Below are 15,674 nucleotides of genomic sequence, written 5' to 3' on the forward strand. Positions count from 1 at the left end.
CACTAAGAGGCTTAGAAATAGATGATACTTTGCATGCCCATATACAAGAGAGTAAATCAGCCACAACATTATCCTTTCCCCTAGTATGAGTGATCTCAAAATCATAATTTTGTAAGGTTGCCACCCATCTTCTTTGCTTAGAAGTCAAATTTGGCTACGATAGAAAGTACTCGGTGATCATTTCACTCTAAACTGGTTGCCATAAAGATAGTTCGGAAATATTATATGTGAAAAGAGCATTATTTTTATTTAATAGGACAAATGCCCAAAATTCCCCTAATAAAGGACATGTTGTGGGCACTATTTTTATCCCTTATACTCCTTGATCATTACATGATTGTCACGTACGAAAAGTGTGATACACTACAATGTGATAAAATAGAATATTAAATGGTACCTACAGACATTTTAAGTACAATAAAAATGTGTTACTCTCTCCCAAAAGTCTACTTAAAACCCAAATTCTTTTGACAAAAAAAGATAGAGAATATTAATCTCAAACAATATAATCCTCTGAGAGAATCATATAAGTAGGAAAATCATTTAACTCATCCCAAAGTGTGGGTCGCACATGAAAAAAGTATCCATAAGTTGGTACCTTATGATACTAACACCTAGTGTACAGCACCTATGGTACTGTATAGTATGAAAGGGTTCATACATGGTACTAGTGCAACCATGGATCATTATCATCATAACCATCAGCCATTTGTCCACCACCTACTCCTCTACTGCCCAAAGGTGCTGCCTAGCTGTCCAGCCTGCCCTGACTCATTTTCACCTGTGCAGCCTGTGTTTACAAAATCCAGAGGGCAGCAAGATGGCATCATCATTTTGCCCTCATCTATGATCTGATTGGGCTGTATTGTTCAGATAGTTTACATGCAATTGCTGCCTGGATTCTCTGTTGACATCCGGCTGCCCTGGGAACTGCATTTTGTTCCTCCTCCACTATAATTTACTCTGGACACTCCTAATGACAACAATCGAACAAGTTTGAAGAATTGCACTATTGGGAAGTTGGGACTTGTCGCTCTTCTAAAATCTTTAATATAGTTAGACTGCCATTTCACTTTAGAAATTCTTAGTTATGGAACATGTGGCTGTGAAACAAGTGCTAAAGGATGAAATAATTTGGGTCTGAGATCTTTTGCTCCCATGACCTGACTGTAGCTGTGAGCTAGGCTTAATGAGCACATCGGACATCTTTGACCTTCCAGATAGCCAAATGACTATTATTTCAAAAGTTTGTGATGTGACTACATATCACTTAGTTTTGCACCTTTATTCTCAACATTTAGTTTGTGATGTGACTACATATCATTTAGTTTCCTTTATGCTCAACACTTAGCTTTTGTCTTTCATGTTCTGTCTATTGCCCTCCAACAGATTATGCTGTACAATTAGAATCTCTGATAGGTCAGACAGAAGAATTATTTAGTATTTAGTTATTTTTAACAGCTTTCTGATTTGACTAGTACTTTCTTCCAAATGAATCTATGAGATTAATTAGCTACATCTGACAGATCAAAATAGTATCTTGAGAAAACAGTTTTTACCCCTTCAACATGAGGTGGTTCATCTGTTGTTTTGTAAATTCCAGCACTGCTTACAAATAGAAACTGCTGTGCTCCAGTTGCCTTTGCCCAATCTGCCACAGGCCTGCCGAACAGATAAGACCAAAGTAGAGTAGCATATGGCTTGAATCTTTCAGATTTGAAGTTTTCCTGATTGAGACTACAGATGGCAAATGAAATGCATACTTTACAGTGTCTAAATCTTTCCCATTGTTGTCAATGACTACATCATAAACAGTTGAACCAACTGCTGCACCAATATCTGCTGGGCTACCCCACAGTGTTGCTGCACCAGCTTCTCGAAGTTCCTATGGTTTTGAGACAAACTGTCTGTCAGTCTTTCATGTAAATAGTAATTGAAACAATGTTTTTGAGACAATCCAAAAGCTTGCAACTACTTTACTTCAGGAATAAAAAAGAGGAAACAATCAATTGCTCATTGGTGAACCTTGAGAGAGACTTGCAAAACACCCTTTCTAGTTGTAGTTTTGGACATTCCACAATACTTTCTTGCACTAGCATCTTCAATATCTGCCTACTTTTTAGTCTATACCATTTATAAGGAGCCTTGTTGATATAGCAAAAACACAACAGTTCTTGCTGGCCATGTTGCAGGAGAGGTGAAGTGATCTGATCTGGACATAGATTGGCTTTAACTACTGAATACAACAACTTACTTTACAGCTAGCAAGCACACAACATGAACTATGGTTGACTTATCACATGCATTGCAGTTCGGTGAAATAGTAACAAAGTATACTAAGACCAGTGTATAATGAAAAACCTAAATGAGGATTGTTCACAATGAACAATGTTTAGTTTTACTGAGCTGTTGTCTAGGGGGCATGAGCTATGAAACATCTGAACACACTGGTAAGTGAGACTAGAAAGTGGAGTCAAAATGCTTCATGCATTATCAAAGGCACAACAAGATAGCCATTTATACAATATAACTGTATACAGCATCTTTGATATTGATCTTAATTCGTTGCCTGCAAGCTTTTCAGCCTTTATAATAGAGGTGCAGCTCATTCATTTTTTTTTGGCTTCAGGATGCATCACCATTAGGTCTATTTAAACCCATGGTGTTCTGAGGGCTAATGTTCCAGCTATTTGCACAATCAAGTCAGCATCTTGAGCAAATTGACCAATAGTGCAGCTTATCAACTGTTTTTCCTCTCTCATCAAAATGCATTACCTTCAGGTCTAATATTCTAGACGTTTCATCTTCTATCATGCTCTGTGTCTGATAAACCAACCAATAATTTGTATGTCTGGACCGTGCTTACATTGAGTGTTTTGTATTTGTTTTCAAAGTCCTCTTGGGATAGGTGTATAATGAATTAGTTGTTGCTTGCTGAGTGTTCATATTTGCATGCTGTATTAAAGAAAAGCAGCCTTATACTCCATTAGCAATTTCAAAGTGCATGTGGTGCGTTTTTCAAGTGGAAGATCGTCCATGAAGAAATGAGGTTTAGCTATTGTACTTTTCTGGGCAACACCATCTCAACACAGCAGGTCCTCCAAACTGCCCTCTTTGACCTAGAAGTTAAAAAACCTGCCACCCGCCAAAGCTTGAGGTACCAAGGGTGCAACAATGGGAGCAAGGCTCCCACCACCTGCCAAGTCCTATCCTGGATGAGCATTCACCAAGTCCATGTGATTATAGAGAGACAAGGCTGCCCCAATACCACATTCACATGAGGAGTGGAGCAACCTTTAATGATCTCTACACATTCCTTCAAGTACAAGCAGAATGGCCTGCTGCATCAGTTGTGCTATGTGTCAAAATGGCAGCAGAATAAGGGAACACGCTAATAGAAGATAGAAATGTTGAAGAGCAAAGATGAAGGCAATCAACTCAAACTAATGCTGAAACAATGTTGATACAAGGAAAACCCTTGCACATGTGTAGCTACAGTGAGGAGGCTTGATGAGAAAGGAGAACAGGTTCACGCAACAAACCCACCACGCAGTCTTTGGGCCAAAAAGTCAGAAAGTAGCTAGATATAAAAAACCTAAGTGCAGACTAAAATATCTAAATGGACTTTGAACTGGCCGATGACAACACAACTGGCCACAATGGACTGAAATAACCAAACCAACCACAAATGGACAAAAAATGTCAAAGCTCCATGATGCCCTGCACTGACCCAATGATAGGGCTCACAACCAGCTGATGACATACATGTATTGCTAACAAACCCTCTTAGATCCTAGATGGGGCACTGAACGTGTCCAATCTGGAGCAGAAACTGGGAATATCATCAGTATATGTCTAAGAGAGATTCGAGAAGGGTTAGTGTCCATGCCCAAAGAGGTTCTATAGGCTACTGCTGCAGAGTCTGTGTCCCCACCTGAAAGGGCTCCAAGAAACATCTGAAGCAGTCATAATGAAATCTTAGTGAAATATAGCTGAATGTAAAAGTAGACAAGTGGGGCTCGAGATGGCATTATTTGTATGCACGTGATGTCTAGATTCAGAATGGCATGAAGGAAACCCTGGGAAAAAGCTCCCAAAGCAAACTATTGCAAGTCCTCAACACAAACCCCTGTATCACATACCCTCTCTAAATCTCCAATATAGCAGGAAGAATAATATCCATATCATGGGAAAAAATAAGTTTAGTGTGAGTGTCTATACACCATGAAAGCAAGGCACAAGCTTCAAGTACCGAGAAGCGATGGCTAACCTCCCATAAAAGAAAGCTTCAAACCTGAAAAAAGCTGAAAGAACTCCAAGTCAAGAAAGAAGTTCAATGATCCAAGATCTGTGTTTGGAACTCTGAAGATAAAATCTCCTGCTAGCAACCTGCAAAAATCAAGCAACCACACAGTGAAGGATAGGGATCCCTGCCACAAGCTAGCATGGGGAAGAGATCCAAAGTTGATCTCGCTAAAACCATGATATAGAAGTAATCCATTGAGAAGCGATATCCATAAGTAAAACACACTTCTCAAACCCGTAAGAAAATCAAAATCTCAGAAATTGAGGCCTACGAAACAGAACCACCCAACTATGAGTCCCAACAAGGTTTCTGCAAGGAAATCAAGTTCCTCTAGCACTAACTGCCTTTTGCTGTCCTATGATGGTAGAGCCAATATGACAAGGCTCATACTTCTATAAGAAACAAGCATAGTTCTCACATAGAGGACCACGTTGCTAACTTGCTGCTGCTGTCTAATCCTCTTAACATTAAGAAGTTTCATCATAGACAAACTAGAAAGCATAACGCCTGAAACTCTGATACAAGACTAGAGGCCTCCTCCAATACCTGAAGAAGATGAAGAAGAAGCCTCTTTTCAACAATGACATCATTTTCACAATACCCTTGCTCCAACTAATGGTGAAGACGGTGGCACATGTACAAGTGAGTTTGGGAAACTCCCAATTCTCATTTTTAAAATACTAAAAAGGTGACACCCGGATAACATATCCATTAGTTTCTCAAAACCATATGATGTGACCTATTATTGGAAAGCTCTTGAAAAATGAAATCTATTGAGCTATAGAGCGTTCGATTTGGAGTTATAGTGTTCAAGTTATGACAAATCCAAAGATTTGACCATGTGTCCCAAACTTATGGAAAATTCCCATATTCCCCAATATGGTGCTTAGGGGGAAAAAAGAGGTAAGTTAGTGAGGCGAAACTTGTATGGCAAGACGTAGGACTCTAATTGAATTACCTTTATGGGTATTGGAGCCTTTGCAAAAGAGTGAGGTCTGAATAAGCTTATCGAAGAAGACATCACAACTAACCACATTCTCGTTTCTCTCGACAACAAAGAGCCAATAGCTCTCAATCATACAAGCAACTAATGATGGTGGCTCTTGAACATGAAGAGTCAACCCTCCATTTTAAACCTCCCATATGCCAAGGAAGACCGCCTACGAATGATAGCCTCATATATTGTCAAAACTCAAATGGGCTATTAAAAGTAAATTAGCACAATCCTGCTACTCAACTAGACCACTCTATAAGACTACAAGCTCTTTACAAATGCCATAAAAGCACAATCATAGATAAACCAAGATCCTGGATTAAAGAGGCTATAGATCCTCCTCTGAGGTCCTATCAGCATCCTTGTAAAGAAGACCACTAAAGATGCATGAGAGGTAGGAACCACATCTGTGTCAGCACTTTCTGACAATATTAATGTGAATGCCCACCAAGGAAGTGATGACCACTTTGATGTGCACCCAGGTCCATTGTACCAGATTTTAAGTAGAAGAATTTGTTTCTTAGGAGTCAGGACACGATGATATTTTCGTCTGAAGGAAATACGGGCATAAGAACCAACTTCTCTGGTCTGGTATCTCCAATGGACCTATTTTGGGTCTTCAATTGTTCTACACCCATTGTGAACATTTTTCATCTATCTAATGCAATTCTTTATGAGCTCGTTTGCTCGTTTTGGTTTCCAATATTTGGGAGATTCAACTGCTAACTATCGCTAGCAGCAAAAGGCCTGAGTTTGCTGGATTTGCATGACCTGGGATTTCATGACATGCGCACACGCTCTACCATGAACATATCGACTGGATAGTCAGTTGCTCCCAAGCAGCATTGAGGCTTTGAATCAAAGGATAAAAGATATACAACAAAAAACGATCCATAAACAAGTGTATGCATGCAGAATATATTCCATAATACACTGCTCCATTGCTGCAAGATTCCGACATACAAGGAGGATAAGCACAAGGCATGGCATTTAGTGTGTGGGTGGGAATGTGCAGTTAGGTGCTCTCATTTGGCGGAGAGGGCTAGCCTTTATAGGCCCATGGAGACTTGCACGGACGCCTGGTTCTTCAAATTGGAGTATCTTTTCTTCCTTCTGTGTCCTCACTGAGCTGATCTCCAGGAGCCCAATTGTCCGTCAGATTCAAGTATTCCTCCTATGAGAGCAGAGTCATATGTATCCTACGACAAGCAGAGTACATAATACTAATCTATGACAGCAGAGTTCTATGTAACCTACAGGCTCCTTGGCATTGACCCTTGCTATTGATGGTAACTATGCGTGTCGACCTGGATTACCAGTTTGCTGCCACTGAATTCTCTACTTTGGTTCATCTTGATCCCAGGGTACCTCGAATGTAGAGTACCTGTCCACTGTCGAGGTAGAATATGTGGCTCTAAACCCTGTATTTCTGGTAAACAGCACTACATCACTCTCCTCCTAAAAGGATACTTCAAGATAGCAATGAAGCTCTCTCGAAGCTACAAAAGCTTTTGCTGCAAGACCGATGCTGGTGGCTCAACAAGGGGCGCGGCGAGAGACTAAACTGAGATTCTGTACTTTTGCCCTCCTCTTGATTACAGGAAAGGCCATGATTGCATTATGTTTGTTCGAGTCCAGAAAGGGAGGGGTAAAGGGACAACATATGACTTACAGAAAAGCGAGAGAATGGAGGCTTCTTCATCTTGTCCGATGTCTCTTCTCCAACTGTGAGAATGGTGGCTTCATGGCCTCCAGCCTGAAGCTCCTTGACCAGCCAAAACCCGATGACTGCGTGTCCGCCACTATTGGTGTTGACGATCAGCACTTTCTTCTTGGAAGCTGGGGGCGAGCTGGCTGTGACGATGAATTGTGAAGGCAAGCCAGCAGCCTCGCATCCTCTCGTGCTCTTGGCATTCCATTGTGGAAGAGAGAGTGACAACTCTCCAGAGAAGAAGACTGAGGAAGAGTACGATGATGATCGAGGGAAGGAGAAGGAGAGCAGCCGAGAAGGGGAGGGAGAGGTGTTCGCAGCAATGGACTTGGACGGAGGAGCTGTAAAGGGGTGGCGATTAGCGGCGCATTCCATAACAGGGGAGATCGCCATAGCCATGCTGGTGACGATTGTGGGTGGTGGGTAATGTGTGATAGGGGGAGGCTACACTCTTTACAACCTAGTGGATATTGCCTTTTGTTTTATGATAAGTACCTCAAGTTTTAAGCGTCACCTTAGTGTCAATGGATTTCTTAATTAAGGCTTAACATATGTCGATTTCTTAGGGTGGATTCACATGCGCTGCCTACTATAGCAAGTTAACGAAGTGGCATGTTGCACCTTTTTTAAGTCTCATACTTGGGGGGACTAACTTTACTTATTAGACATTTGAAAAGTCTATTCATGACGTACGTGGGGCATGACCCTTAATATGTGTAGTGGACTCCAAAGGAAATTCCCAACCACCATAATCACACTTCACCAAAAAAGAATCAACCTCCACAAAAGGAGTAGTAACAACACAACTCCATTCTTTACCTTGGCATTTCATTCCATGAGGAACTTTGATTTCTTTCATGATTATAACTTACATTGCAAGAAGGATGGTACTCTTGCGAATTTGAAGCACAAAGCCTAAGTTATAGTTTTGGGGCTTGGCTTCCTATTGGCACCTTTGACTCCATGGAAGTTTTAAGCTTACTACACTAGAGTTAGAGGGGAGGCCCTCAATACCCCATGTTCATTGCACCCCACTTTTCCTCATTGCTAAACTACTCTGAAGGACAAAGTTCAATTTGGCTCAAGGAATATGTTCTACTTTGCTCCATTGCTTAGTTATAGCAAGCAATTAATGTAAGATTGCCCATGAGACAGGGTTTAGTTACAAAGAATCCAAATACGTTGTCACTCTTATTTCTTAGGTATCTCTAATTCCTCCATTAGTCTTTCGTCCTAGGGTGTGAAGTCAATCTCACTTTTGAAATCAATAGAGTGTTATTGGCAAGGGGTACTAGCTTGAAGTAAATCAAAACTTGTCCTTGTGTGCCAGCTTATGCCTTATGCATGTCCAAGTAGGCATACTGTTTTTTCTATCCATGATTGATATACATTCATTGAGACCTACTTTAGCAACCATAAATAGTCACCATCACTTTCCATAAGAGTAGCAACCAAATTACACGTACTAGCTTCCAACAAAAAACAAGCATGTATTCTTTCCTAATTAGCAAGTGTGTACATACTCACCCTCTCTTGTGAGACTCCGTCAATGAAGAGTGGCTCTTGTGAACAAAGGGATCATCATCTTCACTCAACTCTATTTCTTGAAGAGCTACCATATTCAATATATACAAGTATCTTCCTTTTCAAGAAATTTAAACCTCTTACATTCTAGTAAATTATGGAGATCGTCCTTTGTAGCATATTGGTTTAAGAAAACATATTCATCTACTTCACCATCTTAAATAGGTTTCTTTCCACTTGTGCTGCACACTAGTTGACTAGGGGTGCAAAGACTTTGGTTGTCTCATGAATCAAATGGAGAATAAGGACGCCTTTAGGTGATAGTCATTGATTAGGAATACATCTTCCAATGCATCCAATACTTAAACTTTATTAAGCCATTAGGGTTGGCTTTGACCACTTTATAAGTGCTAAGCCAATGTTGCTAGATCTTCTCAATTGCTTGCTAGTTGATAAGCATTGTTAGTGTAATAACTTCTCTATCTTAGTTTAGATCCATTGCTATGCATTGGGTAGATAGGATGTGGCTTAACAATATGTTTAAAGGGACTCCAATGATGCATTTGTCGGGGTTGAGAGAAATACCATTCCTCCTAGCATCCATAAAACATTGATGTAAGTGCTTCCAATGTCTCAATTGAGAGCCAAAAATGCAATTTCATCTAGATAGATTTTGATGAACTCATGGAAGTGGTCCTAAAATGTGGCCATCACAACTTATTGAAAGGTAGCATGTTCGTAACACAATTTAAAGAAAGAGAGTGAGGGATCAAGAAGGAGATGCTTCTTCTCTTCCTTTCCTTCTCTAGCCTTCTTTGCAACATTGGAAGTCAATAGATTAGAGGGGATTGGTGGCTTGAGAGCTTGAGGCGGCATATCTTGAATCATGAAGCTATTAAGCTTTCTTTTGGTGGATAGTTCATAACAATAAAGGTAGGTTTGGTGAGTCTAGTATGATATCTATTGAATGTGAATGAATTGGAGAGGCATAGTTAGTTCAAAGCTAGAGTACGAGCTAACTATGTGAGAGAGATATTGAGCCATTAAAATAGAGAAGGAAACTCTTAAAAGAATGAGTTTGTCAAATTCTTACCATTGTGCGAACACCCATCATGAAGGATAAAATCTACTTATGCTTACTATAGCTAATAGAACTAAACACCACCTAAAAGTGGGTTGTAGCTTACCACAACATGAATTGATGGTTCTACACGACCCATCATAAGAGAAACTAGATGTGTTTGCTTGGTTGTACAAGGGTTTAAAATGGATTGACCCCATCCTTTGCCAAAACCACATTGATTTGGAGCCTGATTCTAAGTAAGTATACTTATACCAATGTGGGATGAATCCAAACTAATTGACTTTGATGAAGATAGAGTTGTTGAAACTCTTGAATGCTATTTTCCTTTATCTCATGACTAACAATGGATGAGTTTCAACCATTGTCATAGTGTCTAAGAAGAATGGGAAACTTTGTAGTTGTGTTGAGTTTTAGAAACCAAAGGCTTTAAAACCAAGAAATATAATCTCGATACTCTTCACACATTAGTTATTCTAAAAAGTTGTAAGCCATGAATTGTATTCTTTGCTGGTTCAATTTAGTGGTAACCAAGTGTGAATTGCTAAGGATGATCAATAAAGAACAACATTCACAATTAATTTCAAGCTAGATGCAATGGTTGTCTCAAGACTCCAAACATGGGTATGGTAGAAGTAAAGAAGAGGAAGATGAGAGAAGCGATGAGTATCATTTCTAATTCTTGGTTCCTCACTATCTTCCTCACACACACACACACACACACACACACACACACACACACACACACACTCTCTCTCTCTCTCTCTCTCTCTCTCTCTCTCTCTCTCTCTCTCTCTCTCTCTCTCTCTCTCTCTCTCTCAAGCTTTGTGAATGGTAGAAGTAAGAAGTAAGAAGATGGAAATAAGAGTTCAAAGATTACACACACAAGAACATGATATTATAATGATTTCACTTTATTTACATAAGTCTTCCCCTATTGTAGGTAGCCTCAACCCTTGGCCTCACTCAAGTCTGGTCATCCTCTCTTTCATGTATCCATAGCTTTTAGATATGTGGCATAGATATCATGCATAATGGAAAAGCTTGAACATAGATTTACATAACTTGTGCTTGTTTTACACATGCACGGGTAAGATTTTAAAGAGTTACATCCATGAATCAAGGAGATCTTACAATTTGCACAAAAGTGATCCTAACTCCCACTTTTTTAATTGAAAGTATCCTTGCAAGATATGATACAATTTAGCTAACAAATAAGAGATGTCTTGATAATGGATTCTCGATACCTTAGATTTTCTCTACTAGTCTCAAAAGTTTGATAATGTGAATTTTTGCACCTTCCTAAGTTTTTTACTCGCCTAGCATTAGATCCGTCTCCCAATCACACCACACAATTACCCATCAATTGCACTACTAGATCTTGTGCTTGAACACTCAATGTTGCATGAAAGGATGTAATAAAGACCAAGCCATACCAGTGAGGCACTCAATGCTTGCACAATAAATATGAATGAATTGTAAAGAGGTTGCATCTATATTGTACTCTTAGTACCTAACGCAAGATGCACACTGAGTTCCTTGACTTATTTTAGGTCCTTTATTCTTTGAATCCTCACCTCTCTTCAAAAGGTAGGGCTCCACTCTACCCCCCAAACTCACAAAGAGCTCTAGTGAGAAGGTTGATGAATACCACTTTAAATCCCTTCTCTCAGTTGACGTAGACCTTATATGGCCCTCAGCTCATCAACTCCAACCTCCTTTCTCTCTCAAACCAATGGTTCCTAATTAGTGGCAAATATCCCCAAGTGATGTACTAAGAGGTATTAGATATGTTTAATACCCCACCCTCATAACGTGCCACCAATGATCCATGGTGATCTAAGTTATAAGGCCCCCATTATGAGAATAAGCCATGTGTGAGCTCACACCTTGGTTGGGTGTCCCGACTTGTATATCAAATGAGGTCTATGTGACCATATACAAAAAATGTGACCTTTGTGGATCTAGCCTTTGGGTAGATAGAGGAGTTATGCTAATAGAAAATTGAGGTACAATGTGCGGCCCCCTTGATGGGGGTTCGAGGGCTGCGCTCCTAGTTTGATGATAAAGAGAATATTCCATAGCTGAATAGGGAAGATTAATAATATAATTGGATAGTCCAACCAAACTACCTTCTCGGCTACAAAAGGAAGGCCCCTTCAAGCCATAATCAATCTATCTTTCACCTTGTTAGAGTTCTTCAACTAGCCTTAAGACCTTTGCTTATCATCTATCTAGATCATCATGTAAGCTTTACAATGGAATCACACACATGGATAGAGCCATCTTTGTATCAGTTAATTGTTTAGAATTAAAGAAGTTTCTATTCTTTTCATATTTATTGTGTATCCTCTATTCCTTGCTCAAATTCTATTGGTTGTGCTGTGTAATTTTACATGGCATTAGAGCCCAAGGGGCTCTAAGGAGTAAAGAGTATACAAGAGACAAGGGCTTCAACAATGAAGAGGAGAAATGTCGTCTTGTACATTAGGTAGTGGTATTGTGGTATAAGCAATTCAAACACTCAAGATTCGTCCATCAACCTTCAGCAAACACAAGTTAGATGGTATAAATTACACTTTGTGGAAGTTTGAAATTACGGATACCCTTGATTCTTATGAGCTTTTGGAAATAGTGATGGGGACTGACCCATAACCACAATCCACCCTTGACCCATCAAATTTTAGTATTATGACTCCTCCAAATGTAGATCTTCTACTACAGGCTTGGAAATGAAGGAGCATAGATGCATTGCATGCATTAGTTACAAGCTATTTTGAGAGTGTTTCATTTGGCATACAACCAAGGCATCAGAGGCTTGGAAAGTATTGAGGAGTTAGTATGAAAAGTGAAACCAAATAAGGATTTTAAACTTGGCAAATCAACTAGCAATGGAGAATTTCACTAAAGGAGAGGAAGTTGAAGTATTCATTACTTGGATCATGAATCTATGCGACTTGATCATTGGCAATGGGATATAAAAGACTAGTGAGGAGCTAGCTCAAAGGTGTCTTTGGATTTATCCCACCAAAGTTTGATGGATTGATAACTACCCTAAATAGTCATGTGAGACCCCAAACTTTGATGTTTGAGGAATTTTGTGCACTACTAATGGATGAGGAGTTGCATCTTAAAGCCCAAGAAGGAGATGCTACATTTTTAGCCAATGTAAAAGGCAAAGATGGTTCCTATATCAATGATGAAAAAAAGAAAAAGGGTGGTAAGAAAAAATTTCAAGGAGAGTGCTTCTACTGCAAAAAGAAAGGACACATAAATGTAGATTGTCATGTTAAGAAGGTAGATAAAAAGAATGGCACCTTGAAAACTAAATGGAAGAAGACAACCAATATCACTGAAGTAGAATGATAGTTATTCATGGCAAACATTAGGGAAGTGTGTTTCTCAGTGCAAGAAGTATCTGCCACTAACTCATGGACATTGGATAGTGGTACCTCTTGTCATATGACCAACAAGCAAAAAAGTTTATATAGCTCCATGTAGCCTCTACAAGAATCCATCACTATGATGGTTTGGAACGATGCAAAATGTCATACTAAGGGCATAGATACTATTTTCTTTGTTGCTGGTATAAATGGTGAACTAAAAATCTTTCAAATGTGTTGTATGTTCTAGAGATTAAGAGAAATCTCTTATCAATTGCTTCTATAATTGGTATTGGTCACATGAAATAAGGTGTAGAAATTTTTGACAGTGTTGGTAAAGTTGTCGCGACAAAGGAGAAAGAAGGAACCAATTGTATGAGCTAGGTTCTATCATAGCCACTATTAGTATGGAGACAAGTAAAATTTGGCATGCAAGATTTGGTTACATTGGATTTACATTATTAAAGGAGATGCATAAGCAAGGTATGGTTGCTCACCTATTTACAATAAATTAAAATAAAGAAACCACACAAAGCTTGTATAATGGGCAAGCAACAAAGAAATGTACTTTCATAAGAAATAAAAAATAGAGTGAAGACTCTAGAGTTGGTGAATGTTGACTTATGTAGTAAAATGCCTACACAAGCCTTGGGAGTATCTAATTTTATGTTAATCGTTGATGACTATAGTAGGAAGATGTGGGTGCATTTACTTCGTGATAAGGCTCAAGCTTTTGATAAGTTTAAAGAATGGCTAAAACTTGTTGAGAATGAAATAGTGAAAAGTGTAAAAAAGTTAAGGAGTTTAAAGGCTTTTACAAGAGGCAGAGGGATTAAGTGTCAATTGATGACACTTCATGTACCTCACTAGGATAGCATTGTGAAATGCCAAAATCAAACCGTTGTGGAAATGACAAGGTGCATACTTTAGAGGAAGAGATTATCTAACCAATTTTGGGCCGAAGTTGTTAATCTATAGTCTATATTCTCAATCGTAGTTACATAAAGGCTATCAAAAGGGAAACTCCTTAGGAGGTCTATATTGGTAAGAAACCATCGGTCTTGCACTTTAGAACTTTCAAATCTCAATGTTATACACATGTTCCAAATTATGAGAGAAACAAGTTAAAACCAAAAAGCTCTAATTTATGTATCTTTTTGGTTTATAGTTATGAGCAAAAGGCCTACAAATTGTATGATCAAGAGACAAAGAATATTATAGTGAGTTGTGATGTGTTGTTCAAGGAGCAGCCACAAATAGTGGAGGAGGAGAAGGAAAATTCTTCCACTTTATCACCAAATGAATAAGTAGTCCACTATGAACCTATCCCAAGAGTTATCTCTATCCTAAAGGAGGAGAAAACATCATCTTTGGATGATGAGGAGAAAGATCACTAGCTCGTAATCATGCCATCAAAAAAGCCATCACCATGATAGGTAAAGTAGCTCTATCATCACAAAACACAATATTAGTGAGTTTGGGAATCTTCCAATTCCCATTTTTTGAATACTAAAAAGGTGGTACCCGGATAACATGCCCATAAGTTTCTCAAAACCATATTATGTGACCTATCATTGAAAATCGCTTGAAAAATGGAATCTATTCAGCTATAGAGCGCTCGATTTGGAGTTATAGTGTTCAAGTTATGACAAATCCAAAGATTTGACCACACATCCCAAACTTATGGGAAATTCCCATATTCCCCAATATGGTGTTACAATAATCTTATGCCTACAACTATTGAGGAAAAGGTATATGGACTAAGGAGGTTTCAAAGAATAGAGGATTAAAGAAAGCATTTTTTTCACATCATCAATATAGTCTTAATGGCTAAGATTATGAGAGAAGTAAATGAGCTGACAAACTTGGAAAAAGCACTTCTCAATTCACCATGGAGAGCATCTATTGAGCATAATAACATAATGAAGGATGACACTTGGGAGCTAGTGGATCAGTGAGAAAATAGGAAGATTATTGGCACCAATTGGATCTGGAAGATAAAGTACGAGGATGATCATGGCAACTTAGAAAAGTAAAAAGTCATATTAGTTGCATAGGGATGTATATGTGTTGAAGGATTCATTAGGGAGAAAAAAGAACTTAGAAATTGACCTTTTAGCCTTCTCCTCTTCTTCTTAAAACAAGGAACAGTGGAGAGAAGAATAATAAAATAATCCTCTTCTCTCTCCACTTTTACAATCTTGTTTTGTCCTTTTTATATTGTCCATGACGAATTTGCTCAGATTTCTTCTATCTTCTTATTCAATAAATCATTTTTAAATCAAATTTTATATTCAAAAAGTAGTTATTGGAGTGTGGTGCTTGGTCTTGAATTCAAAATAATTAGTAGATATGAAGAAATTCACTTTCTAAGAAAAAATAAGAAATTTTTTTTTTCAGGAGGTCCTCTTAAGATATTTTGGAGATGTTGGACACCACATGCTCAACATTGGGACTTTGGACACCCTCTTATTGATTCAAGAGGTTCAACAACTATGTCAATGACTACCTCAGTCTCACATAGTCTCTTGCACACGAATCAACATTCAATTGTAGTGAATGTGCAAGGCATACCTTCACGCATGAGAAACACTCTTACACTCCCCATGGTCCAAGTGCACTTTTTAAGCTCTCAAACCTCTACAACCTTGATCGTATTAGAAGAGAGTATGGAT

At 38.8% G+C, this 15,674-nt stretch overlaps 1 protein-coding gene and 1 long non-coding RNA gene across 4 annotated transcripts in view; one reads left to right on the forward strand and one right to left on the reverse strand.

Annotated features, from left to right (window-relative positions):
- The window catches only part of LOC148031256 (uncharacterized), a 33,742-nt gene extending 30,916 nt beyond the window's left edge, over positions 1 to 2,826 (forward strand). The window contains exon 3 of one of the 2 annotated variants that reach the window (XR_015691865.1): positions 2,630 to 2,826. This is a non-coding gene — a long non-coding RNA (uncharacterized LOC148031256). Of the gene's footprint in view, positions 1 to 2,192; positions 2,598 to 2,629 lie in introns of those variants that run through there. The other variant, XR_015691864.1, reaches the window with a different exon arrangement.
- The window catches only part of CSP41A (chloroplast stem-loop binding protein of 41 kDa), a 37,232-nt gene extending 29,765 nt beyond the window's left edge, over positions 1 to 7,467 (reverse strand). The window contains exons 1-3 of one of the 2 annotated variants that reach the window (XM_087684769.1): positions 6,973 to 7,467; positions 1,764 to 1,885; positions 1,560 to 1,662 (exon numbers count right to left, since the gene is read on the reverse strand). In XM_087684769.1, the coding sequence (XP_087540895.1) occupies positions 1,560 to 1,662; positions 1,764 to 1,885; positions 6,973 to 7,410 (663 nt within the window). In that variant the 5' untranslated portion in view covers positions 7,411 to 7,467. The remainder of the gene's footprint in view (positions 1 to 1,559; positions 1,663 to 1,763; positions 1,886 to 6,972) is intronic. The other variant, XM_087684767.1, reaches the window with a different exon arrangement.
- Between the last annotated feature and the right edge of the window lie 8,207 nt (positions 7,468 to 15,674).

This window comes from Lygodium microphyllum, chromosome 9 (genome assembly GCF_053477565.2).
Source record: "Lygodium microphyllum isolate KBCC chromosome 9, Lygodium_microphyllum_v1.1.10, whole genome shotgun sequence".
Lineage (NCBI taxonomy): Eukaryota > Viridiplantae > Streptophyta > Polypodiopsida > Schizaeales > Lygodiaceae > Lygodium > Lygodium microphyllum.